The 26,544-nt window shown below is 38.7% G+C and overlaps 1 protein-coding gene across 1 annotated transcript in view; it reads right to left on the bottom strand.

Annotated features, from left to right (window-relative positions):
• The window catches only part of cpxm2 (carboxypeptidase X (M14 family), member 2), a 29,494-nt gene extending 10,940 nt beyond the window's left edge, over positions 1 to 18,554 (bottom strand). The window contains exons 1-7 of the mRNA XM_053341410.1: positions 18,189 to 18,554; positions 15,643 to 15,744; positions 10,688 to 10,797; positions 8,057 to 8,196; positions 3,172 to 3,256; positions 1,766 to 1,916; positions 841 to 929 (exon numbers count right to left, since the gene is read on the bottom strand). Coding sequence (XP_053197385.1) covers positions 841 to 929; positions 1,766 to 1,916; positions 3,172 to 3,256; positions 8,057 to 8,196; positions 10,688 to 10,797; positions 15,643 to 15,744; positions 18,189 to 18,471 — 960 coding nt within the window. The 5' untranslated portion in view covers positions 18,472 to 18,554. The remainder of the gene's footprint in view (positions 1 to 840; positions 930 to 1,765; positions 1,917 to 3,171; positions 3,257 to 8,056; positions 8,197 to 10,687; positions 10,798 to 15,642; positions 15,745 to 18,188) is intronic.
• Positions 18,555 to 26,544: the final 7,990 nt, after the last annotated feature.

The following is a 26,544-nucleotide window of genomic DNA, read 5'->3' as shown; positions in this document are numbered from 1 at the left end:
ACGTTATGATCAGCTGTGATGTCCTTGAGCTATATTAGAGATATTCTTTGTACCCTTTTCATGAGGTATATACTTTATTTGACAAGCCACAATGGGCAATTTTTTACTTTGAGGTTCTTTCACTGCCCTATTTGGAAGAGGGAGAGATATGGTTAAGGTACCTGCATGGAGAAAAGAAATGTCAAGGGTGAAAAGGCTTTAAAAGCTGAGTTTTAAAAATAGTCCCTCTTTTCTTTGTGAAGGCCTATTGGGGCTGGACTCCCTGTGTGGCACACATTAGCCTCAAAGGTAAGAAAAAGAAAAGAAAAACACTCCATTTTGATATTCCTGGAGTAGCATTTCAAGCTCTCACACCAGAAGAAAAGGCTGCTGTTTTACAAAGAGCCATACAGCCTAAGCATTAATTGGAATAAGTCTCTTTCTGGGTCATAACAGCAGTTGACGACATGTGTAGTTGGCTGTTTTGCAGCAGGGAGCTGCTACATTACAGAAGATTACAATTCACAGCACTTGTACCTTCACAACCACTCAATCACAGTGCACACAGTGACAAATACAGCTGTCCTCCCTCTCAGTACAAATAGGCTACTGTTCATGACAACTATATGAATAAGTAATGACGCAACCTAGGAGATGCTTTATGCATTTTCATGTCGCTGCCAGCGTTCTTTTCATTTGTTGCTGTTACACACTTTGTTCTTGCAAAGGACACAACTTGTCTGATATTGGCTCGCGGTTACTCAAGATGTTTTATTGCTTCATGCTCTGCTCTCTTTGCTGAATAAGAAATATGAGCTGGGCCTCAGTAAGAAGGCTGTTATCTGCTCACTTGTGACTCACCTGCCTCATTTCTTTATAGCTGTGATGTCTGAAATCCAAGTCATCGGTTGTTATGACCTCGTTGCGTCTGTGATAATAATTATTTGGATCTGTGGGAATCACAAAATAAAAGTTAAATAAAGCTATGGTTAGCCAGAGGCGAGAGATGAATCAGATGAAGCAATAAAGCCAAAGTTTAAAGGGCTAATTTACCTAAATCACAAATGTCTTACTTATCCCATAAGTGAATGTTGATTCAGTTTTTAAAGTTTACATTAAAACAAGCTAACAGTCTACAGTGCTAGCAGATATGTGTAATATCAGCATGCTAACATGCCTGCAATGTCAATGCTAACATGTAAACAATCTAACTATGTTAATGTCATATCTGCTAATTAGCATTAAGCCCAAAGTACTAGCTAGCTACAGTTATTAGTTTTGCAAGTATTTGGTTATAAACCAAAAGTTGAAAAGTTAACAATTCATCTGCATGGGAACCATGATAATCTGTGCAGAATTTCATGTCCAGTTGTAACTTGGGACATTTCTCTGAAAAATAAAAATGTCAACCTCATGGTGGCAATTGAGAAAAGGTCAGAGGCTCACCAAAAGTCATTTAGATTTATCAACTGGGAAACATGAATGTCAGTCTGGACCAAAGAGATGGACAAAACGACCAACATTGCCTTTACTGGAGTCACGCCACTACCTGGCTGTGGAAGGATTGCACTGGGACAATTTCAAGTGTAGCTCCAGTAGAAATTATGTCAAAACTTCAGCACTTAAAATAAAAATTGAATATGATGGTAAGATACCTGTCAAGGTAAGTGAGAATATTGGGGGTTTTCTTTTATTGGTCATGTGACTAAATTTTGTATTATTTGTTTCCAACCCTCTGGTTTCAGGAGTAAATCATATGTCAGCTTTGTCCATACAAACCCGTCACCTGGCATAGGACAGCCAAGGATCTCCACTCTCATACAAATACTGCCGCTGCTAAACCAAGACCGAGGGTTGACTCGAATATATCGGGCGACCACAGGTGTTGGGAAAATGTTCCGGACTGGGATCTCCTTTTCCCTGTTGGCACTGAAGATCTACTGAGGCAAACACATTCAGCCAGATGGTGAATAAAAACTCAACGTTAGGATGTAGATTGCACCAAAGTTCATTATTTAATTTCATTTATTTATTTTTCTGGGAAATTGCCAGTAATTAACAGAAGAACTGTGAGGCACAGTTGACCTATAGAGTGCCTACTTTTATCAGTTGTCCCTGGCTGGAAGTTAAAACTCTAAAAATCTAATTAAAGTGTTAACAATATATAAAAGAGCATATACAAAAGTGTAGAAAATACTATTACTCCCAGTGCAGAAAAAAACAGATACAAACAGAATAGGGGGAGTGAAGAGGGATAAAACAATAATCATGTTATTGTTGTCTGCAGTCACAAGCCAGATGCATTCTGAAATACAATAATTAAGTTTAAAAAAGGACAAGACAATGAAAGAAAGATGTTAGTTTTCAAATTTTACTCCACATAGGCCTTTAATAAAACCCATACACACACCTGTAGAAATGGTAATAAACTGATAGAACCGTGAGTTTATTGCAAATCCTAACACCCACCTTTTGGCATTTCAAAAGACAATCAGAGCAGTTTGATATTTGGCACAAAAATTTGGCGAGTGGGTGAGCGGGAAGCCTGTTGCAGACACTAAATTACTGTAGGGACATTATCTCCCACATCGATGACATCACCAGTTGCAAGAGTGTACAGTTACTCCAAAATTTAATTAGGAGAGATGTGAACCACTGTTGGGAGCATTGAGGATATGATTTCCCCTCAAAAAATAACAACATAATCAGATCTACATTTTCACTGATAATTGTAATATCATTATTTATTTATTTTAGAGCTGAAAACACTGATGATACAGTTCGTCATCAAAGTATTGCTATATTTGGTTTTCCTCTATTGAATTACATCAAGTGCACTAGCAGAAAAGGGAGACAGCTTTGACAATGATCCAGGATGAAGTTCCCATCTGCTCGAGGATCATCAGTATTTACTATTGCCCCTCTGCTCATTAAGCTTGGAAACAAGCAGAGATCTAAATCTTCCCTTCTAATAGCTCTCAAGCTAGAATTCATTTTTCTGTCTGGTTCCAGTTATTCAGGAACACGCAAAACAAAACTCCTTTGAAGCTACTTTACAGAGAGAAAGACTAATCATGATTGAATTTAAAAGGAGTCTTAACATTGTGATAATAATGTTCTATTCTGTGGATATTCATCAGAAAACACTTTGTTTAAATGTATATTACTTTAAAAGTCATGTCTGTGACTCACCAAGTCTTCTGAGCCATTTTTCAGCGTTATCCAGGTGTGACTGTCATTGCTCACCATGACCTTGTAGGAGGTCACCCAATCACTCCTGTTAACATGATGAGAGAAAAGTCAGGGGGGGTGTGAGAGGAAGACAAGAAATATCCTGTCAGGCTGAATTCAATGCAAATGCAGCTCTGATGTGACTATGAAGAAGTCGCTCAGCACACATTCGGAGATGTTCCCATTCCCACCGGGTTAAAGTCCATTCGAAAATAGGAAAAAGAGGAGATGAGATCAAAGAATTTATATTAGAAGTGTCACTTGAGCATTTTTATCACTTAGAGTTTTGGAATGTGAAAAAAAGGGAAATTTTTTCATGCAGATGGTTTTTCTTTTAGTTAGAGTCCAGTTTTGATTCTGTGTTCCAGGAAATATCAGCCTCATAATCAGACTGAGATATCTTTTTGTTCTGCATCATTCATTGATTTATTCATTCATGCAATTGAATACTTTTAAAATAAATGATTACACTGCATTAGCACGCAACAATCAGGGTCATATCTACCACGGAGGACATTAAATAATAGGTTCAAGTTTTTCAAGTCTGTCTCAAAAACAAAAGTCAGGTTCTCACATGAACATTAAAACTGATCTTGCTGGCTGTAATTCCTCTTGTTCATACAGTCCATATGAACAGGAGGAATGATTACAGGAATGATTAGAAGATCCCCTCCAAACGCACTTACAAGATAAGTGATGGGAGACAAAATCTATAGTCCTCATTTTGAGCAAAAATGTTTAGAAAGTTTTGATAATATTAAGCTTCACCAGTCTGAAATAATGTGGACATTTTCCAAGGTTACAGTCTTTTTATAAAACAATTGTGTCTTTGTGTCTCAATGGAAAGTATTTTTCTGTTCAGCTTCAGTGAAAGGATTATAACAAAAAGAGGGAATCTGGCAAGTAAACTTTTAACTACATTTTTGCACAGAAGGAAGACTGTGGCTTTTGGCCTCAAAGTGCATAATGACATGATTTCTTAATGGCCAGTATGAACAGGAGAAATGATTACAGCTAGAAAAACATGTGCCAGTGTTCACTTGGGCCCAATATTATATTGTCTTAATACAATTTACAAAGAAAATATATTGAACAGTTAACTGAATAAACCAAATATAACAAACCAAATAGGTAAAACACTTTAGAAAATTATACACATGGCCTTTCCACAATCCCGGCTATGGACAAAAGTCTGACTAAAGATTTTTTTATATGCATGGTAATTAATGGCAGATTGGAACAGAAAAAACAACCATAACAATAAAACAAGTATAATGCATTTAAAAATGTCCAACACAAGTATACTGTATAGGATTTGGGACTAGACCTTGAAAACACACTGCACAAAGAGATGACACATCAAATAGTACAATATTTTCCATAAAAAATTCACTGATGTTCCACAATGCCAGGCAGAACTCTACCCTATACGTGCAGTATGTAGGTTGGAGGTTGGCAGTGACTCCCATGCGTCTAGATAAAGACATCCGTGCTGAGCTAGTCCAGCCTGGTAAGAATTCCCAGTTCTGCTAATTAAAGCACTGTTATAGACAGAAGCCCCTGAGCTGGCACTGCAAACAGCTACATGCCCGACAGAGCTAATTGTGCAGAAATTCTGTCTCAGGCATCGGGGTCTTCTGCGTTCTTAGATTGTGCTGGCCTTCCTTGAAGGAAAATTACAAACAGTGCCTGATAAAGTATCTCCCTGTGCTCTCTAACTACACAGCAGTTTCCAGAAGTCTGTTCCACCCTTTCCAATTAAGAAGTACAAAAGCCAAAAGTTGTCAAATATTATTACAGAGTAAAATCAGGGTAGGTAGATTGTTGGGAAAAATGTGAACGCCAGCAGTTGTTGGTTTTCTTTGTGAACAGTGGATCAACTTCAACACAAATAAGACTTTTCCCTTTAGTTTATCACTGTATTTCTTTTAAAGTCATTCTTAAAAAATATTAAAAATCAGGTAAATGGTTCTATTTTTTTTTTTTTTTTATCACCAAAGCCACTTACTAATAGTAAGGCATACCAAGGTGTTTATAACTTGTAGCCAGTGACTTTATTATTACTGGTTTATTACATGTCTAGCCATTGGGATCATGGGGGAAAAAAACAAATTAATGTGCACAATTTCGAAAATCTGTGCGCTCAGATTAATAATTTATGCCTACCTTCATGGCGATATTCTTTTATGTAGCTGACTCCTCAGACTCTCATTATTGACTTCTTGGATTTAACATTTTGATCTTGGACTGAAATATGTTGATATTACACAATGTGTTATTGAGATTCCTTGAACTTATTTTACTGTATAATGGGCTGTTTCGCCATAAAAACTTTAATGATACTGCAGATGTCATCCAGTTCATAAAAACTCAGCCTCAGGGTTAAGGAGAGCTTTATAACTGTCTTCTTCATCTTCTTCTTCAAATTTCCGGTTGAATGAATACGCCGGGTCAAAGTTGTTTGCTACCCTTTACAATAGCGGTGGATGTAAAATATGTTAAATATCAAATAATTTCTTAGTGACTTTTTGTCTCCATGACAACTCCCAGGCTCAGCAGATTTAAGCCATTTACAAGAAAAACATTTGGATTGACAGGTTGTGAAAAAAGTGTTTTCAATGTTGTTATTTTTATTCACATTTACAACTTCACTTCTATATTTTCAGAGTGCATCTGTCTGCCATTTAACAGTTTGTTTTTCAACTCTGTCACGGTCACAGTTCGTCATTTGTCATTTTTGATTGACTGCCAACCTTCAAGTTGTCCTTATTAACAGATTATCACAGATTTTTAAAGCATGAGTAAATCTTTTTTTTTACTAACATGAATAAAGCCCGTAATCCTGGATTATAAACCCTTAATAAAGAATGCCTTATTCAAAAATGCTACCCCAAAGCTCTTACCAAAACAAAATTTAGGCCACAAGTCTACAATGAAGAGGAGTTTTCTGTATTGTTCCCTGACACTGGAAGAGATTCACAGGTCTGGCATAATGTAGAATCCAGTCTTGTTTAAAAGCGTGGGCAGAATATTTCAGTGTGATGAACGACAGCATAACTACAGGTATTTTTTTTTCATGACAAAACACACACCTAATCCCTTGTGAGCTCTGAGGATTATCAGTCTCGTGGAATCAAATTTGTACTGTATGTGTTTGTGTGTGTATGTGAGCATAAATGTCAGTATCAGAAAAGGCATCTCTCTACAGGAAAATAGGTTTTTAATGATACCTTAACAGTAGTGCCAAAACAATTTAAACTTTGGCACATTAAGTGAAGCAATGGTGATGCGTAGGTGAGATCTAAATTTAGAGAAAGTATTTTTAAGGAATCTACGGGTAAACAAAAAGGACCCAGCAGACTGGTGAGTTGAGACAGTGGGCGGCAAAATGATACCCATTATTTTGTATTTGTACGTTTAGTACATAACATGCCATGGAGACCTGATGGTACTGTAATTTATCTCTTAACAAGCTTTCCAGCACACAGCAGGATGACTCATCCTATACCGTATTCAGTAAACAGTTTAGAAAATAATCTTTATATATCCATATTTTTCCCCTGTCATCTGTGAATGATGAATAAGTGTAGAGTCCATTTTCTCCAGCATTATTTTAGTGACCTTTTAAGGGAGATGAAAGAACGAGGCTGCACTCTAATCAATCAAACTCATAAATCCTTAATCCCAAAGTGAGAGGATAAGAGAAGACTTGTGAAAAGGGCCATACACCAGTGAAGCTTGTTTTGTTTACGTTTTTGAAGTCTTTTTTCCAGTTGTGTTTAAAGGAGAAATCAAGAGTCTTGAGTTCAAACTTCGCTTCTATTTCCCACAGTCATTTTGAGACTCATGCTCATATGTAATTAGATTTTTGGCCATTTTGTATGTTTCAGTGTTTATTAATAGGCATGCTAGTATTGTGACTTATAGATGGCAATGCTAGCCTGTCTGTCTGTCTGTCACTAGTCCACCATAGACAAAAAAGGATGAATTCTAATAACTTGTGATCTTCTATCTTCTCATCTGGCTCCATCATCTGGTCAAAATATAATTGTGTCTAATACTTTGGTTTATCCAGCTGTTGTTTATGTTATGTTTACAAGTGTAAGCATGCTAACATGTCAATCAAAGATGGTGAACGTGGTCAACATCTGCTACACATCAGCATGTTAGCATGGTGATTGTTAGCATCAGTTGTTATATGTTACCATGCTGGTGTAAGCATTATGCTAAAAGCAGTGCTGTGCATTAGTGCAGCCTCGAAAGGACTGCTAGCATGGCTGCCAATTTGTTTTGATCCAAACTTCATGATGCCAACGTGTCAATGTGCTTCAACTTAACTGCTGATCTAAGTGTCACCAATGTAAAAACAGGTAGGCTATTTAGCAATGAAGGAAATTAAGCAAAAAGCTTTTCAGGGACTATTTCGTGGTGACAATAGGACACTTCCTTTTTTCGTGGCAGGTTGCATAAGCTAAGGTCTATTTTTCATCTTTTCCTCTTATATTTTATATTTATTTTATCTTTTATCCTTCTCTTACATGAACTATAGCTCTGAAATGGGGAAATTGATAGGCTACCTCAATGAACTTTTGCACTACAAAGTAAAATTTGATCAATCTTACAGAGCAATTCATAATAAATGTGCTGGAGGATGTAGTTCAGTGTAAGCTGCTTTGATGTTCTAACCTTCTTGAAGACACCACAAGGATTTAAGGCAACTTAGAAAACTAGCGCAAAACCCATGCCCACGCAATTATCCATCCAGTTAGCTTGGGCAAGAAAATTCTTATCCCCACTGTGCAACCATCTGCAACTCTCCATGCATGTCTGCAGGGTTCCTACTCACGACCAGAGGGAGCTCCTGCCTTGTGTGACAACCCCTGTGAACTTCGTCAGCCTCCTGGCATCCACCTCGAACCATTGCAGTGGGTCATCTCTCCCAGCACACCAGGCCCCATCATAGAGGTCATCTTCATAAAGGCCAGCCTGCGGGTCAGAAACAACCGGGTGGAGCAGGGTTTTATTCCAGATGTACATGTTGACACGCACACACTATCTATGTATAGTACCACCCAGTTGTTGGATGTGTTTCTTTTTCTTACAACTAAAGGTTTCCATCTAAGTGTTAACTGTGAAATATGCTTAAGTGAACAAGTTTAAGATCATGGCTAAGAAGCCAGTGCAGTTGAGTTACAGGAATGAAGTGAGACAGGGCCAAGTGCTGAAAACAATCTTCTCTTTCCCGGCATTCCTGAATTTTCGGCAACAGTTTCAGCGTATGTACTACTGATATAAAAGTGCTCTTGACACTTACTTGGTACAACAGCTGAAAATGCTCAACTAATTATAATACATTAAACACTGCTCTATCCATAAAGCCTGTACAAGTTGTTGACACTGACAAAATGCGTGAGCAGTTGAACACATGCTGACACGCTACATTGCTCATTTTCTCCATCTAAACTTTAAAAATATGACATAGGGTACTGTACACACTGAGTGCATTATATCACTGCCTCTATATTAAGTTTCTCTGAGGTAAACCACTCTTATTATGCCTCAATACCTAGCCATTAATCATTGTGGCTAATCTTGAAATCTTGAATCTTGAATCTTAAGATCTGAACTCAGAAGAATGGGAATTGACAACATTTATAGATTCTTCAAAGATAGAGATGACATAAAACAGTCATGTACTTAATATTTAATCATATTAGTTAATATTATTAACTAACATTATCAGCTCTAAGATTTAACAACATGTAACTTTAAATGTGTTTGATATTGGACTTTCCAAGACTCAAACTCCTTTGAATGTGTTTTCAGTGGAAATGTATTCAAATTAGATTTAGCCTTGTATGTATAAAGAGTCCTCAAAGGAAAACTGGATATCTGGAACAATGTGACAAGGCGCATGTGGATTGTAAATGCTACAGATGAGCTGACCCACATATCTTAACCATCATTTGCAAGGCTCTGAGCATCAAACACACCAATAAGACTTGATCCAATAAAATCTACCTGGTTTATCCTTACATTTGTAAAAGTAAGACACAAAACAGCAACACATACGTCTCCAAAACTATACAAGTGATCATTTGCTTGCAGCCCAGAGAATTGTGTTCCAGCTACTGTATAAGAAATAACTGTTCAACGGCCTTGAAATGAAATTCCTAAAGCAAAAACTGTTGGATATGATTTGCAAACAATTACCTCTGCCAAAAAGGTTCTGTTTTATGTCCCATTTGTTTATCAGTTACCAAGATATCTCAGATATTTGTGAACAGATTTTAATTAAATTTCTGAATTTTGGCTAAGGAACACATGATTTGGTGCCAATCCACATCCAGGTGCAGACCCAGAGACGTCTTTATTTTGGATAGCTTTTGCAACTTTGTAATGCTCAGTTGAATTTTTAAAAAAAACTGGTAGATGTCACTGTATATATTTTGATGTAGGATATTGATTCAGCTTTTAACTTTCTAAACCTTTTCTACTGCGATAATTACTCATTTAGAAGATATGTGCTCTCCCAGTGCTTAGCAGTATAAATGTGGTTTATCTAATCCTACTAAAGCTACATGAGATTGTAACGTCAACATTAAATGCTAGGGCATTTCTAAACATTTCCTGCCAGTGTGCAAAGTCCTCCAGCATCAATAGAAAGTAAAATTCATCCCAGTACTGTTGGTGTCTGGAATCTAAACAAACTGTAGCAGCTACAAAAGTGGAAATAAACGAAGCTCATTGGCCCCCGGCCCGATTCAACAGGCAACATCTGCTTTCTATGTGTTTCTGCTGATTAACAGATAATTGTTCTCTAGGACGGACACTCTCTCTGTCCCTCTATGATCCCTGACAGATCATAACGGGACAGACACAGTGGTGCAGACACACCAAACAACAAATCTTTTGTTTTGTCAGTTTCCTGAAACACAATGCCTCACTGTCTTGAGTAAATTAGGAGCATGTGTGTGTGTGTGTTTCATTAATTGTGAAGTTGTATTCGGAGCGGTGCAGCTTACAGAAGATGGGGCTTGCTGCAAACTGTATGCAGGCTAATACCCTCAAAGGACAGCTTGCACTAACAGGAAATACCTCTTCTCCCGGATGCCAATCCTTTTTATTAGGTTTGGGGTTGTGCCCCTGTTTTGATGGCAGCACTATTACTTTGTCTGTTGAATTAGTTTCGCAGTATCAAGCTGAAACAGAATGATAATGTCATTTAACTGAGCAGAATCCAGTTATCACAGTGGACATCTTTTCATACAGCTTTAATATGAACTTTAAGTGATCCTGAAATTAAAAGATACAATCTCTCAATCATATTTCTTTTGCATTGCTGCTGTGTGAAAGAATGAATCCACAAAGCATGAAAGCTTCCAGTGGAGGAGAGATTGCCCAGGGTATAATGCGAGCCCCAACTTTTCTGGTAAGCTTGCCCAAGCCACGCCAACACTTCACATTCCTGTCTTACCTGAATGTTAAGACGACCTCTGTGTGCACCGAGGCCGTAGCGTTTCGTAGTTGAGGCGTGAAGCTGGAAATCATCAATCTTCAGTGTCTCCAGTCCCATGGGAGGGCATTCTAGGCAATGAGAATGACAAATTGGCTTGTGATGGCAATGTTACTGCATGTATCATGTGTTGCATAGCTACAGGAGCATTGCTTTCTGTACAGTGTAGCTCATGAGTCAGGGAGCATGCAGTTGTTAATAGCTTGACTCAACATTAATGAGCAATTTAGAATTTGTGCCGTGAGCTTCGCAAATGTGTGAAACAAACAAGAGAGCAGTTGCACTCTGTGTCTGTTACAGAGAAGATCTAATAATAGGTGCTCTATACAGAAAACCTAATGTAGTTAACACGCAGTCAACTGTAAACAGTTTCATTCTGATAATGTGAATTTCCCAAATTAAAGCTGAATGTGATTGCTATCATAGTGGCCATTATCAGCGTTGATGTTTCCTCCTCATGCCTTCCAACACAATAACTCAAGATGGAAACTCTCATAAAGCAAGCCTCCCTTGTAGCTAATTTGATCACCTGCCGTGCCCCCATCACATTTTGAAAGGAGACAAGTTCATGTGTATAAACACAGAAAATCAAGTACAAAAGGTGAGACTTTAAGAATGAAATGGGTTGGAACAGCGTGATGGAGGCTTTGATGTTATAACTGCTATGAATATGTCAAATTCCATGGGTGATTAATGACTGTACACTATGAATGCTTTTGTGATTTTGAAATGCACACTTATCAAAGCAATCTAACTGCACCCTGAATGCATGACTAAATTATTGAAATGACTTGGCAATATCTTTAACCTGACAGGCAGAGAATGGGAAGTTGCAGCAGTTATGTCTGTAAATCTGTCAATCATGTTTAAAGGTTTTGTAAAACAGATTTAACTTAAATTGGTTCAAATGAAGCTCATTCAATATCAGAATTATTTTGTTGAGGTTTTTCAAGCTGTCATTGGAGAACAGACTTCATGCATGATGGACACTTGGATTTTGCTTTGAAATGCAATGAATTTGCAGATAGCAGAATTAGGAAATTGCAACTTTGGTTTAGTAACATGATTATTTCTCAAATAATCACCTACATTTACTTTTCTATGTTGACTGTATGCTTAAACTTTGGTGTCCACATTGGACTGAGACGATTCTGGCGCCAGTCCTATCACCAGATATTGGATAAGGTAACCAATGTGTCAACACCAGAAAACGTTGTGTCATCCTTTGGGACTGCACAATATCCAGATATCCATGTGTAAAATCAGTTGTGATGTAGACCGCACTGTGTGACCTTGATGTCTTGCTGAAGGCATTTCTTATGGCTTTATACCTAGTATTACAGATATTCCACAAGTAAATAATATCTATCTTGAATGGAGCATGTCATCTAATTACAGTTTTTTTCTTTTTTGAAAGAGTTTGCCAGAGACACAAGATCAATGCAAACATATTTCCAATGCAAATCAGGTTGTTCCATGTATACAATACTATTCATCTTATGCTGTCTTATTCTGTCATGTCCACTCCTAGAAACACACACAAAACTCCTGAAACAAATAAAACTATAAAAACGAGGAACTGTTTAGAACATTTAGCAGCAGTAGAACTGAGTTTTAAGTTATTATTAAGGCAATACTCCCAGTCCAAACCAATGCACATGACTAATAGGTCATATTTTTACTGGTCAGACCGATGACAGCAATTACCAGTCGTCAGTATGAAAAGTCATATTGTAATTAACTCCTTGAGAAGGCCAATTATTCTGCAACACCCATTGATGACACAGCAATTGTTTGGCAAGCATGCAGATGTATTTGGGGCTTTCAGCCTTTATTTAGGAAAAACACAGTCTTTAAAAGAGAAAGCTTGCGCATCACTTAAGAATGTTTTCATTTACTGCTGGAGAGGGTTTGCAGTTCATTTGAGCAAATGCCTGTCTTTAAGTGATTGCAGAAACTGAGATGGTCTTCACTAAATAGAGCTCTTTGTGTGAGATTGGCTCATCTTTTACACTACAATGGATATCACCCGGTGAGGGCCAAATGGGCAAATCAAGGTTGACGTGCGAAATCCCTGCTGGCCAATGGCTCTTTGGGTCAGCTCAAGCTGTTTGCAGACTTCCCTGGACCACAGCAATGGAATTTCAGAGCAAGAATTTCCGATTGGGCACCAGTCTGTTTGTACATGCAGCATATGCTGCACATGTCGCTGTCAAACAGCCAGGACTGCCTTCACAAATGAACACCCAGAATTGCAATGAACAAAGAGAAAACAAAGGAATTTTCTTTAAGAACACCGTGGATCTGAACTTTTGCCTTTCATAAGATATATGCATATAATATAACAATATTGTATCATGTAAAGTTTATATTTGGTCCATTGAGGAAGTTGGCTTTGTATCAAATCATTGCAGTGGCCTGCATGTTTGATACACAGATGACCATCAATCACACACTCCAGGATTTTTAGACACACCAAAGCCAAAGAAGATTGGCATCCAAAATCCACATGAGACAATTTATGTTTAGTGCAGAAAGCAAAATATAGCTTGAAACTTAAATGAATTCCTGCTGTAAAACTTGTAGAAGTGTAAAAAAAACAGGCCTATGCCCTCTATGTGCCTGATAAAACCATTTAGCGTAGTATTCACTGTAACTCCATATAGCAATAAAACATGTGCGTTGCTCCATTTGTGCCCCTTTATGCCCATAAAATCCTCCTGGACTCAGACACATACAGTAAGTCCACAGCCTTTCTGAATGGAGCGATCACGACTTATTGGGAACAACCGGCCCTTGAAGCAGCCCAAAGAAGCAAGGTTAGCAGGACAAAAAAAAAAAAAAAAAAAGATGGGTGTCTGCCATGTTACAGAGCCCTAAATCATTATCACCATCTGCATGCAATCCTCTATGAGACCCACATAGGAATACAACATCTGGCTTAAAAAATGTGTAATAGAAATGACAAAACAGACAGTCAAGGCCTCATATGTTGCTCACTGGGCCGCTTTCCATGTTGCTGTTTATGGCCAAAATCAATTTAGAGATCAAAGTTTATTCCGGTTATGTATGTCACGTGTTATTATTTCACATCTGGTGATACAGTACTGAAATACTTTGGGTGCATTATTGACTAATAATATGGTGTTTATGTGCTATAAGCTGTAAACTGTTTCCAAAGGGTTTGTAACTCATATCAAGTGATATTTTTGAGGAGCACTGTAGCAACAATAAAAGTGACATCCTTGGGACTTAAAATTAAAGTGAGATTAAATCATTTAGGCCAAACAGTGTCTGCTGTGGTCACCTGTGGCCATTACATTATAAAGGCACATTCACTCCTCCTACAAGCAACTACTGTAGATTGGGACCACAAGGAGAAAACAACAAATATAGGCCTTTCTCAGTCGAACTTGCTGAACCTGACTACTACATGGGCTCAATTTATCAAAAACAAAGCCTATGTGATCATTTGCTCTGATATTTTAGGAGATGCAAGTAATCGTTAGCAGGCAGAGGTAGTGTTAGCTAGCAGCAACTCCCACAATGTCTTTTTTTCCCCAATGTTTTTCTTTTGTGATAAAACCCACTGAAATGATTGTCTCTGACAAGTAATGTAACACAACTAGAGAAGAGTCATAATGTCAGTGAACTGATCTGTCATTAATAGAAAATGGTTTTTCAAAACTTACTAGCCCTGACTATACAACTTAGTGTGACTGACTCCACCCAAAACCATCACTGCACACCACCAGACAGCTGCACAGCAAAGCCTCTGTGCAAATCTCAATACATCAGCCCGGTCTTTCGGAAAACAGCATCTTATCAACCACAGCCTCTGCAGCTTGACTGTCCACATGTGACAAATATCTAAGCGGAAACATCCTTTTTCAACAGATTTTTTTGTTATGTCTAAAGGGAATAATGAATGAGCTGTTAAAACATCCGCTGAATCAAACTTTGTAAATCCCTGCCAGTCTTAGGTTCACTTTCTAATGAATTCCCGATTGTTTTGGTATGTGTGGATGTATCAGGCACTGCTTCTCTCCAAGAAATTTGGAACTGAGTAATGTCCATAGCTAAATGATTCAGCTCTGGATGTGTACAAAGTGATTTTTTTTTTACATTGTTCAAGTCCTAAAATTGTGGCTGTGATAGATGAGCTGCTACCAGGAGACGCTAAACAAATTCAGAAAACAACTAGTGTTGAGTCAAAGTTTCAGCCGTTTAAACATGATTTTGGGATTTTGACTGTGTGGGTGTCTTTGTGCCAGCCGTGTCAAGCCGAGTCCCGACTTTCCAGCACGCAAGGATATCCAACTTTCTGATCCCATTCCCCACTGCCAAATTACAGATGGCAGCCTTTCTGTCTGTCTTGGTAGTTTCCTTACAATAACTTCAATATAAACACATAAATTCACATTTTGCCACTCTTAATCCTCTACCACTGTTAAATACGACTTCCCGTACATGAAGGATGTGGGTTTAAGCACATGCAGTTTGCCCCGAATCCAACTTTCACTAGAGCTAGTTTAATCTGTCATCTAACATGAGAGGAAGGCTACTGGGGCATCCTGGCTTCAGTTTAGCAAACATACTGTGATCCATGGAAACCAAACACAATGCTTCATAGGCAAAGAGGACATTAGTTCCTCTGTGGCTTGACTTCACTTCTGAGACCATCTTCTTATGTTGCCAGACTTTTCCTCTCAAGGAAAATATGCTATCTGAAAACGCTCCCCTCTTCCAAAATATTTGTCATTTCTGAGAGAACTTGTTTCTTTTTTCCCATCCTATAATAACAGCTCCTGTGAAAGCAAATAAATGACCCTCACACATTGGAGAGGAGAATCGTTTTTTTAATGAGATCATGAATTTCCCATAAAAAGTGAGAGTGTCAACGGCTCTTCACTCACCCTCTTTCATTGGATTGTCTTGTCTGTCTCCTTCTGAGACGCTGTTTGGGATTTTCAAAGCGCCTTTCTTGTTCTTCTCTGCCTTTTTGTTGGCTGTTTTCACTAAGAAAGGAAATAACATTAAATACAGGAGCACAAATATAAAACTTTTATCTATTGGACAGGTTGAGTCACTTTTAAAACAGTGGAATCACTGTTGTTAACAGACAGATGGAAAAACAATAGTGTTGACACAGCAAAAAAAGGGAACATCTTTGGCAGGATTCAGTCACATATGGACAGATACAGGTTTGGGGGACTGAATCAGGAGACAGTCTCTGGGCACAGGATGTTAATACTTTTAACTCTTTTGCTCCATGCATTTTATTATATTAAGTAAACTCAAAATAGCTGAGCCAGCGGTGTATTTCAACTTGCACTCTCATTTAAGATCTTTCATAGAGTTTTAACATTATGAAATAAATGCCTTTGAGGTTTAAATAAATCATGAAAATACCCCACAAGAGGCAGGGTGGGGGCAGGCAGTCACATTCCAGGAACTAAAGATGGAAGTGAGGCGAGTGCTTTTTATTTGACAGTCAGGTCAGGATAGGCCCCCACGTGATAACAATCCTTCTCACATCTGAAAGCCCTTATCCACGTCTCATTCTGGGGACAGGTTCAATCCTCAACAGTGCTCAGAGCTGCATGTGGTTCAGCATAACGGATTTAGAAAGCAGCAGATTTGATAATTTAGAAAGTGGGTTGAGAGAAATGTTGAAACATGCAGACAGTTTACTTGTATTGGTCTGTATTTTGAATCCAGCTTTTTTATAGCAGTAAGATGGCCTCATTTATCATAAGTGAGAGTCCATGTCAGGTTAAATAATGGATTTTTACAATTATAAAAGCTGAGATTTAGGGCCACTAATATTAGTTTATTGCAGGCATGTAAGTCATAAGTGACAAAAAACTGATGTACAGAAATGCTAAAAAAGTTGAACATTTTGAGGTAGTTTGGGAACACACTAGAAAGTACTTTTTCAACTGTAAAACATCATTATCTCTTCACAAATGGGTTTTTTGTTTTTAATGTGGTCATCCTAAAAAAGTAACCTCAGCTTTTATACTTTTATGAGATTTAAACTTTAAAATATTACTATTGTCATGAGCCTGAAAAAAGTACCAGCACATCAAAACTGAGCTTAAGTACAGTAAGTTACCTCTGATGTCTGATAAAGAGTTTCCACTTCTTGTCTTATCACAAACTAACATGCTGGAAATAATTTTACCTGAAACTCCTTGTAGCCAGTATTTACAGGCCTGCTAAAACAAAAGTTTATCTGGTCAGTGTGATACAGCTTGATGGAGATAAAACAACAAAACATTATCATCAAAAGGGAAGCGGGGACTTGTGTTTGTTTTACTGTTATTATATTCCTCCTCCAGTCCCACCTGCAGCAGGTATCCCTGCTGAGACACGTGAAGCTGGATGCTTGAAACATGAGGTCACTGTCGACACAGCTGCTCTGAATTATCTGCCACCGACCAACAGAAACCCTCACACCGTAACCATCTTCCAATCACCTGGCAGAATTTGAGACATGCCCACAAACCTGCCACTGCATGTGTTGAGCTGTACATTCGTATATCAACTATAGCAGGTCAGCACTGCTGTGTCTCTGCTTTTCGGAAAAACGTGGATTTCACATATGTTCTGGCTCCTAATGCAGTCCTGACCTCTACTGTGCATGAGGCTGTTAATCCTGCTGTTGTGCAGAGACAACACAGAAACATGGCTCTGATCTATGTGTACAGGTGAGTGAGTGAGGACTACCTGAGGAGGTCATTGTTGTTGTTAGCTTTTTTTCTCTCTCTCTCTCTCTCTCTCTCTCTCTCTCTCTCTCTCTCTGCATATCCATCAACATGTGAATTGAATTCAGCTGCTCCTCTGAAGTCCCAGAGGACAACAAGGTTCAGTTTGAAGCCTCAGATTTTCCGTTTCAATTCATCAAGCAGCGTGAGTGTCTGGGGCACGTTAAATGACTTTGAGAAAAAGTAATTAAACGGTAGCTTTTTTCTTTGATGAATCATTTTGGCTTAAATTATACTATAAATTGTATATAAAAAAAACATCAACTGATACACATCTGGGTATTCAAGGTAACTTTAGCTTCACTCTTTAATTCCAAAGCATGTCTTTGCTTTTCTAGACATGCCAAAGTGTCATGATTTATTTAATTTATTTAGTGTATTTTATTTTATTGCAAAGTTTGCCCAAATTGTGGGTTTTGGAAGCTGAAATGATTAGCCATACACTGTCATCTAGTGGCAACACTGACTAAGAAGCTTACTTCAAAAGTTTCAGCAGACCTTTAGTTTTCTAGCATTGATGTTGCAACTACAAAAACTGTCAGAATACTAACCATAAACATTTTAAAAGCATTATTTCTTATTGATTGCCAATATAACTGAGTATATGATTTTGTGGAGGATTTATAGGACAAGAATAAACTTTTACTAGAAAACAAGAAGAACAACTCATCCTCAAGTCAGCATGCTTTTACCTGATTTTGCATCAGCTGTGGTTTTATCCGTCTGCCTGCTACTGTCTGCCTTTCCCTTGGGCACTTTCTTGGCAGGGTTTTGGCTGCGGTGCTCATGCCTGTCAGGTATTGAGGCCACAGGCTTCTCCACCACTTGGACCTGGTTATACTGCTCTCTAGACAGCAGCTCCTGCATGTAGTAATCCTCGTCCTCACCGGCAGAGCAACAGCTGAGGTTTGCAAGCCCCACGAGGAGTCCCAGCAGAGCCAGGGGGGTGAAGAGGCTGAGGCGCTGTCTTGTCATGACCCTGGAGATTATCTCCAGCTGAGAGTCCCAATGCCGTCTCCAGAGGAGCGTGCTGCTGCTGCCAGGCTGCGTCCCATCAACTGCTCCGATTGCTCTCCCTTCCCACTCCAACACAGAGAGTTCACAAAGTTCTCTGAGAGCGCTCCAAGTCACTGACGAAAGCAGCAGAGCCAGAGGGTCCATGGACGCCTCAGCCTGGGAAAAATGCAGTGAGGGAGGGAGACACACAGAGGAGCACGAGATGAGGGAGAGTAGAGGGAAGAGGCAGGGAGACAGACGGTACAGTACAGTGAGAGCTCTTCTCTCCTTTAGATCCTGGCAGGTCACTCAAAAAGAAAGCTTTGTGTTTTTCTCTTTTCTTTCTAGTTAAACTAGTCCAAGCTGCTGACACTTTGTCATTTTATTGGTGTGGGTAGAATTGAAATAGAGATAAAAATCTCTTTGGGAACCATATATTGACACATTCAGGATCTGCTTTCATCTCCATCTCCTCCCTCACTGTCTGGGGCAGGAGCTGGTGTAACAAAGGGAAAGTTTCCTCTTTTCTGCAGGGAAATCAAGTAAGGGATTTGAACAACTCTTAACAAGTGTGCAATTCTGTGTGTCCAAAGGAGAAGCAGAGGCATGTTTCCTGATCTGTGGAAAGAGATATTTAAAGTCCAAGCAGGCATATGCAAACAGTAGCAGTCATTTGATCTACTTCACTTTGAGCAGTGAATCATACTGGGTGTACAGCTGTAAATTTAGTAAAAGTGCACGTATTGATTGAATGTCAGCTAACACCATATAATATCTCTTCTCTGGAAGAGATAATTAACTTGTTGCTCCTCTTCATGCTGCCTAATTTGCTGGAGCTTTTCTTGTTTTAGACAGGGCCTGTTTGGACTCTGCAGTAATTCACACATTAACAAGCAGCTGAAATTTAACCAAACAAACTCTCCGTGGAGCATCCAGGCATGTTCCAACACAAGGGATGGAGCCATGCCCTGTGTGTCACTGCTCATCACATCAGCTCTGTCTGTGCTTCATGAAACTCTTTTTTTCTCTTTCTCACACACAAACATGACTAGAGCAGCTGCCAGCAGCAGTCAACACCCCTGATTAAAATCATATTTTCTTACATAAAAATATATATCTGTGAGTTAAACTGTCAAAAAAGAGAAAAGTTCCATCACAAGGATCCCATTGTGTTATCTGTGGCATTTAAGAACCATTTGAAGTTATTGCTCCAGAGAAATGTCTAGCCTTGGGCCTAAAAGAATTAAAAGAAGAGGGAATCCATGGAGCATTTGCACAACTAATAAGTACAGCTTTTGACATTTCATCAACCTGAGGCAAGACAAACAAAGGCAAAGATAATATCTCTTTCTTGCCTGGATGCTGCCCAATTTAAATGAACTGGTTCATTACACATAACTGATTTGGATAGACATTGCATAATAGGAAAGTCTAAAAAGGCTGTATGAAAATCAATCGTTACACCTGAGACTTGAGAGAGCTTCTGAATGAAGACTAAAGGAGGCTGAGGCTGCAGGCTAATCACTGAAGAGCAGGATCTGGAGTGGGTGGACAGCTTCAGGCTAGAAGTCTCCATGCTCGGCTGGCGCAGTCCTTCAGCAGCTAGGCAGGCATTTGCGGTTCGCCCACTCCTCATCTAAACTACACCCATCCTAGACTGTCTGAGAGGAAAGAGGAGGGAGGAAGCGGAAGGAGAGATGAGCAGAAGGCAGTCAAGAAGAGTGTAAGATTTTTATCACAAAGTTCCTCCCTTTCCTGCACAGTTTAAGACCGCTGCAACTCTCAGAATGTCACCCAAATACATGAAAGGCCACTTTAAGACAGATCTACACATTACAAGAGTAATTATTTTGACATCTACTTTGACAATTGCTTTAATTACTTAGACTTGACATGGCAAAGGATTTCTAAAACAGCACCTGAAGACAAGTGTGTTCCTGTAATCCTCTATGAGCTGAAGTGCGTTCACATTACCATCTGGCAGTTTGTCAATACCTAAACCTAAAATAGGCCACCTGTAGGCCTTTTTTCAAACTACCCATATGTTACAAACTATATTATTCTGATCTGTCTTTGTAATGGTTTGTAAGGTAGGGGGCACACTACTTTCTGCAATGTAGAAATTGGAGGGGTGGATTAAATAGATTTGATTTATAAGTAGGAGACTGCAGTATCCTGTGACAGACATAATTCATATTTGTATTTTTATCAGCCATAACCACAATATTTCCTTAACTAAGGATTGTAGTTACTTAACCTTAAATCTATCCCTACTATAACTGTACTATAGTTGCCAGAAGGCCAAAAATGTATATCGGGGATTATGATTATGGATTAAGGATTGTTTGTGAAAGATGATGGATTTGGTTAAAAGAAAACCAGCATCTTGACTGTTGGTAGTTGACAGGACTCAAGGTGCAGTCTCAGTGAACCACCCATCCTTAAAGGCTCTGCAGTGGTATAATGTAACAAAGACTATGCTTACATGCACAAAATATTTGGGTTTTTGCCCTTGTTCTGAAAAACACAATATTCAAGCTGTTTACATGGCTAATGAAAATGAATAAGATACAAATATTCCTGTTTACATGCCGATGGTTTTCAGAGTTTCTTTCTGCTCCAGGTGGAAGGGGAGTCACAAGCTCTCCCCAGGCAGTGAAGTAAACCAGAAAAACATTACTGAGCTGCTGCCTGATATTTATAAGTGATACTGATATGACTGATATTCTAATTTTATAGTTATAGGCACATCCAGTACCGAGGTTGTCCCATAATATTTACTACACTGCTGAGTGTTTTTGGTGCATCACACCAAGTTGTTACTGTCAGTCCATGGCTGCATGTCAGGATAATAACCAATCCTCCCTCCGTGCTCATCATGGAGAAGGCACACTCTGTTTTTCCAGCACATCCTGAACAGCTCTCCACTCTCCTTTCATTCCTCTCCTCTGTCTGTCTTCCTGCTCCTGCATATGTCATTTTGCCTGCACAGGGGTAAACATGCAAGAGGGTTGTGTGTCTCAAACTGCGTAGAGTGTCTTAATCAGAAAATGCTACATTCAGAATAAGGCCTAATTCAGAATATCCAAATGGACTACGCTGTTTACATGACCTGTATTGACCCAAATATGAATATTGTCATATTCAGAATAATAGTGGAATATTAGTGTGTATGTATATGCATATACTGCACTACTGTCACATTTGTGTCATTACTTTCATGACCAGAGGAGGTCACCTGTGAGGCAAACGTAAAAATAGGTCATTATAAGCATTTGAACTAACGACAAATGCTGAGGACAAAAGGTGATGCATAACTTTAAAAATGACCTTATCTTTTTTTTTCTTTTTTTTTAACCCCTTAGCATCCACCTGTTTTGGGTAATTTTCGCCTATTTGGCATACCCAAATGGAAAAGCTTATAACACAGTAACTGCAAGTCCTAGAAGCATGTATGATACCTCATTTGAAAGCTGACAAACTCTAGTTTCTGGAAATGTTCTTGTTCAGTATGTGAGAGACCCCCCCACCCACTAGCGTTAATTCAGCTTTCATTCATGGCTAAATTAATAAATAAATAAACAGATATAACCCTAACCCTATCATCGTTGGAAAGGTAAATTTATTGGCTACAATCCTGAATGATTGACATGTCGATAGCCAATAAGCCTAGGCTATACTAGGGCCGCAAAGAACAGAAGACCGAGCCTATTGGTCCTCCAAACTGGGAGCGCTTGGTCTCTTTCACGGGGTGTACCGGGATGAAAACTCAACAGAAAAAGATAGGGACATTTTGTTTTGTAGGTAGGAAGATAAGGAAAACAAGCATACCCAACAACACTATACAGGAACTAAGGAAAATATCGCTAAGGCTCAGGAAAGTTTGGATTTTATTTGACGAACAAAGTTGGCAGACGCTGAACAATGGACTTTACAGGACAATATTCAGAAGCTGGAATAATTTTATGAAAAACCATTTTGATACTTTTGATCAGTGGAGTCTTATGAACAGAATGAATATAAACAATTGAGGAATGGACACATAATTGGGCTTCAAGACTGCTTCAAAGGTAGGGAGTCGCTGTTTATTTTATGTACCTCACGTTTACCTTGCCGGTAAATATGAATGATTTATAGTTTGGTGCTCATGATGTCTGTAAAATGAACTGGATGGTTGTCTTGCGGAGACTCTAACCTTTCTAACGATGTATAGCATGTCCATATTGACGGAAGTTGAAGCTGTATATATTGCTGCGTATCATAATTTCAGCCACGGGAGGGGCAAATCGCCCGCCGGCGGGCGAAGGATGTTAAGGGGTATGTCAAAGAGAAACCCGATATGGATCCTATTTCTTTATTTATCTTCCACCGGGCTTACAGAATGATATGTACAACTCCACAAGGTGTGCACTAGCAGTTAATTAGACATGACCAACATTTATTAAAGCATGAAATTATTTTCCAAACATGCTCTGTGGAAGTCAGCCTGAAAAAAGCCAGAATGTCTGCAATAAAATACCTGCTATAGTCAGAAGCAGGAGGATCAAACAGTCGCTTATCAGGCTGTGGAGCAGAGCAGCTTGAGGCAGGGGTGTTGTGACAATAGCTGTCTTTCTCAGTGAAGAACACCCCAGGTAACAGAGTGATGGCTTCTGCTTCTCTCCATAATCTCTTATAGAGGAGAAAATCCCTGGCTGGATTCTCATTAATTGGACGTCAGTGCCCAGAGTGACAGGTTAGAGGCTCAGTGGCAAATGCCTCCCTGGTTTGGCACCTTGTAATTGACGAAAAAGGCAGACTGACTGAAGAATCAGGGGGTAGAAAGAATCATGTACAATGAGTTTGTACTGTTCAGAAGGACATTGCAAGGCCAAGTCTTCCCTGATAACCGAAGTGTAGATAGTGATAATTGGAACATAAAATGAGGGATGAAAAAGAAGTGAAACGCAGTATTGTACAGTAACTCAACTCTGCCTTTGTAACATAACATAAATTAAAGACAAAATTTGGAATTCTTTACTTTTTACATGAGGAGAAAATCTGATAAATGCTTCCTGGTAATCTTGCACATTCTGTACACACAGACAAAATTATATGCATGCAAACACACTTTGTGATCATCAATCAAACACAACCTTGACTGTGTCAAACTGGCTCGTATCCAGTGTTTCTAATGAATTCTGATGTTCAGAGTTCATTGAGGACAAACGAGGTTCGTTCCTGGATGACAGGGACAAACCTGCTTTGTCATATTTATTTATTTACACGCCCAACTAAATGTAATGTGACACATTTATGGATCCAAAACATGGCATATTACAACCTTGGAATTTACTACCTTATAACATGTACATTTCATTATGGATGGGTCTCAACTTTTGAGGTTATTGATATTCAGACAGGAGGGAAAACTAAATATCTGTTCACCTCACACTGAAAGGCATGTGCTAAATATCCCCATGGGTGACATTGGTGGTGTCAGTTTTTAAATTTAATGTTGGCACGATGAAAATCTGAATAACATGGACAAGAAAATAAAGCTCCACTGTTCTGTTCAATCTGAACATTATATACAGCTTTATAGAGAGTTCTTATAATAAAGATTTTAAATTTGTGATTTTATAGTTATAAAAAAGCATTGATATTTAAACAAAGAAAAAATACATCCGTTTGTCCTGGTCCTATACTTCCACTTGGCTCAAGCTGAGAACATTTTCAATCACTCTATGGTCAGAGAAGGAGGTAAAAGGCTGGTGTTGAGTCTTTGCAATGTTTCTCGTGTCCATGGAAACCATGTGAAATTAGGTAGACTTGTTGATGCAGAGCAGTAAGCTTTGAGTCTTAAAGTCAGTGTCAGCATGTGTTTGTCTTGGAACTATAACCTGTATTATCAGTCAAGTGAAAGATGCAACACTGCAGCTTTCATCCTGACATGAACCGAAAGTGTTACATGGCCATTTCATCACTATCAATAGTGCCTTAAATAACACAGGAAGCCATTTTTTATTGGTTTGATTATTGTCAAGAGAGCCAGTGCTTTGTTTTGATTGAGAGAACAGGATCTCACCAGATAACAAATGATGGTATTTAATTGATGGTAACTAATTCTAAAATGAAGGACCACATATTAAACTGAGCCTTTCATTTTGAAAAAAAAGCAGTTTTTACAGTCATTTTTCAGTACTATACCCACTGATAAGGTTTTCTTGCTTTCTGCTTTTATAATGACCACATAAACAGAATTATAGCAGCATCAAACCTCGTTGGTAAATTACAGCTCTTGAGCTATTTCTACGGAAGAGTGGAAAAAAACCTCAGATTACAGCCAGTGATAAATTATGATATTGAGGGGGAAGACATATAAACTGTAGATGATGTGCAAGCTTATAAATGCATGGATGTTCAAGGAGCGCACCAGTCTGTGGCTACTAATTATACGCTTTGGCTTGTGCAAAATGGTAATTTTGGTATAAGCGAAATTCATTCTTAGATGCATAAAAGTGTGAGAAGATTGAAGCCAGTTGTTCTTACTGGACTGGAATTTAAAATAATGTACTCTCATTCCCAAATGTAATACATATTCAAAGTTGCTATAAATCAATATTTTTATATTGTAATGGATCAAAGGACTAGTATGTGAAAGGGGTCAATCGTAGATGAACCAGCTGGGAATTATCACCTGATGCTGCAGCTCTAATGAGCTTTTAATGAAGCCTGATCGTTTTGGCTTTCATCAGTGTTCTTTCCAGATGCAGGAAGCAACTGTTTTTAGTGAAAAGACTTTGAAAGCTCGCTGTATGTACCAAATGGCAGACAGACAAATTTAGCAACTAGCTGGTGAACATAATGGAGCATTTAACAGTGACATTTCCCTCAGGAGTTGGTGGAGAGCAAAACAGAGCTAATATGAAAGGAGTATTGGATTTACATTCATCAGGTGGCTGGAAAAAATAAGTATAAATGTATGCTGTTGTTGCTTTGTATCTGCTGAAAATGTAAATGTGCCACGGTTTGCAAGCAAGTTGCTGTGTTTTCCACTTCCCCCTATTGGCCAAATAATTGTAAACGCAGGTTTTAAATCTGACTTACAGTCAAAAGTCTTAAAGTCTAAAAGCAAATATTTGTATTGGTACATGAACAATAACTTGTCAGAGTGCACAGTTAGTTCTCTATTCAGGCCAATTGAGACAAAAATTACTTTGGACATCTGTCTTTTACACTAGCTGCAACCTGTTTCTATGGTTTTCTACTTTGTCCAGTTATTTTGATCCCTGCAGAAACTATTACATTTGACACAGTCCTACAGTTTCAGAGAATTTATTATTGTTTGTGGTGTGGAGAGGTTGTTGAGAATGCCTTCCCCTTTGGAGATTGCGGGGTAATGAAAAAGCTCTTTATTTATCACACTCAGGTTCCTCTGTAACAATGTCAGTTTTACTACACGGTGGCCTGGATCTCGTTGCAATTCAGCATAGCCGCCTTCAGTTTCCTCCCTGAAAATGCTCCCTTCCTGAACACCTGTGTTTCTAATTCTTTGTCCAAATTCACTGCAAATGGGACAGGTTCCAGCTGGATGTAAATGAAACAAGCCAGATGTTTGATTCTAATAACAGTGACAGTTTTTAATTTGAATGGCAACTGAATCCTGATGGAGGTACAAATATGCACATGAGCACAATCAAATGTAATTAAAGTTGATGCAACATTCAGCTGAGACACATCCTAAATGTTGTGTGTGCTTTATTGCTATTTTTGCTTGTAGCTCAAAAGTTAATTTGTTAATTTGTTAGCACATTGAAAATGACTAAATTAAAAGGCTTTAAATCTACATCAAGAAGAATTTTATAATAAATCTTAAGCAGTTCTACAGGCACCCTGAAGGCATTTCAGCTGCTGTGAGGAGATGGTCCGCCCAGGCACATGTGTAGCTACATTAGAATTCTGTCTGTACAGTCCTTGTTGTGGGATGCTTGGCTGGAGTCTGAGGTGAGAGCTAATGCGGAGCAATGACCCTGGATGCATTGAACCTTGTTGGAACACTGTCTGACAACC

The sequence above is a fragment of the Scomber japonicus genome, chromosome 20 (assembly GCF_027409825.1).
Source record: "Scomber japonicus isolate fScoJap1 chromosome 20, fScoJap1.pri, whole genome shotgun sequence".
NCBI classification, from domain to species: domain Eukaryota; kingdom Metazoa; phylum Chordata; class Actinopteri; order Scombriformes; family Scombridae; genus Scomber; species Scomber japonicus.
This window is presented reverse-complemented; position numbering and strand designations above follow the sequence as displayed.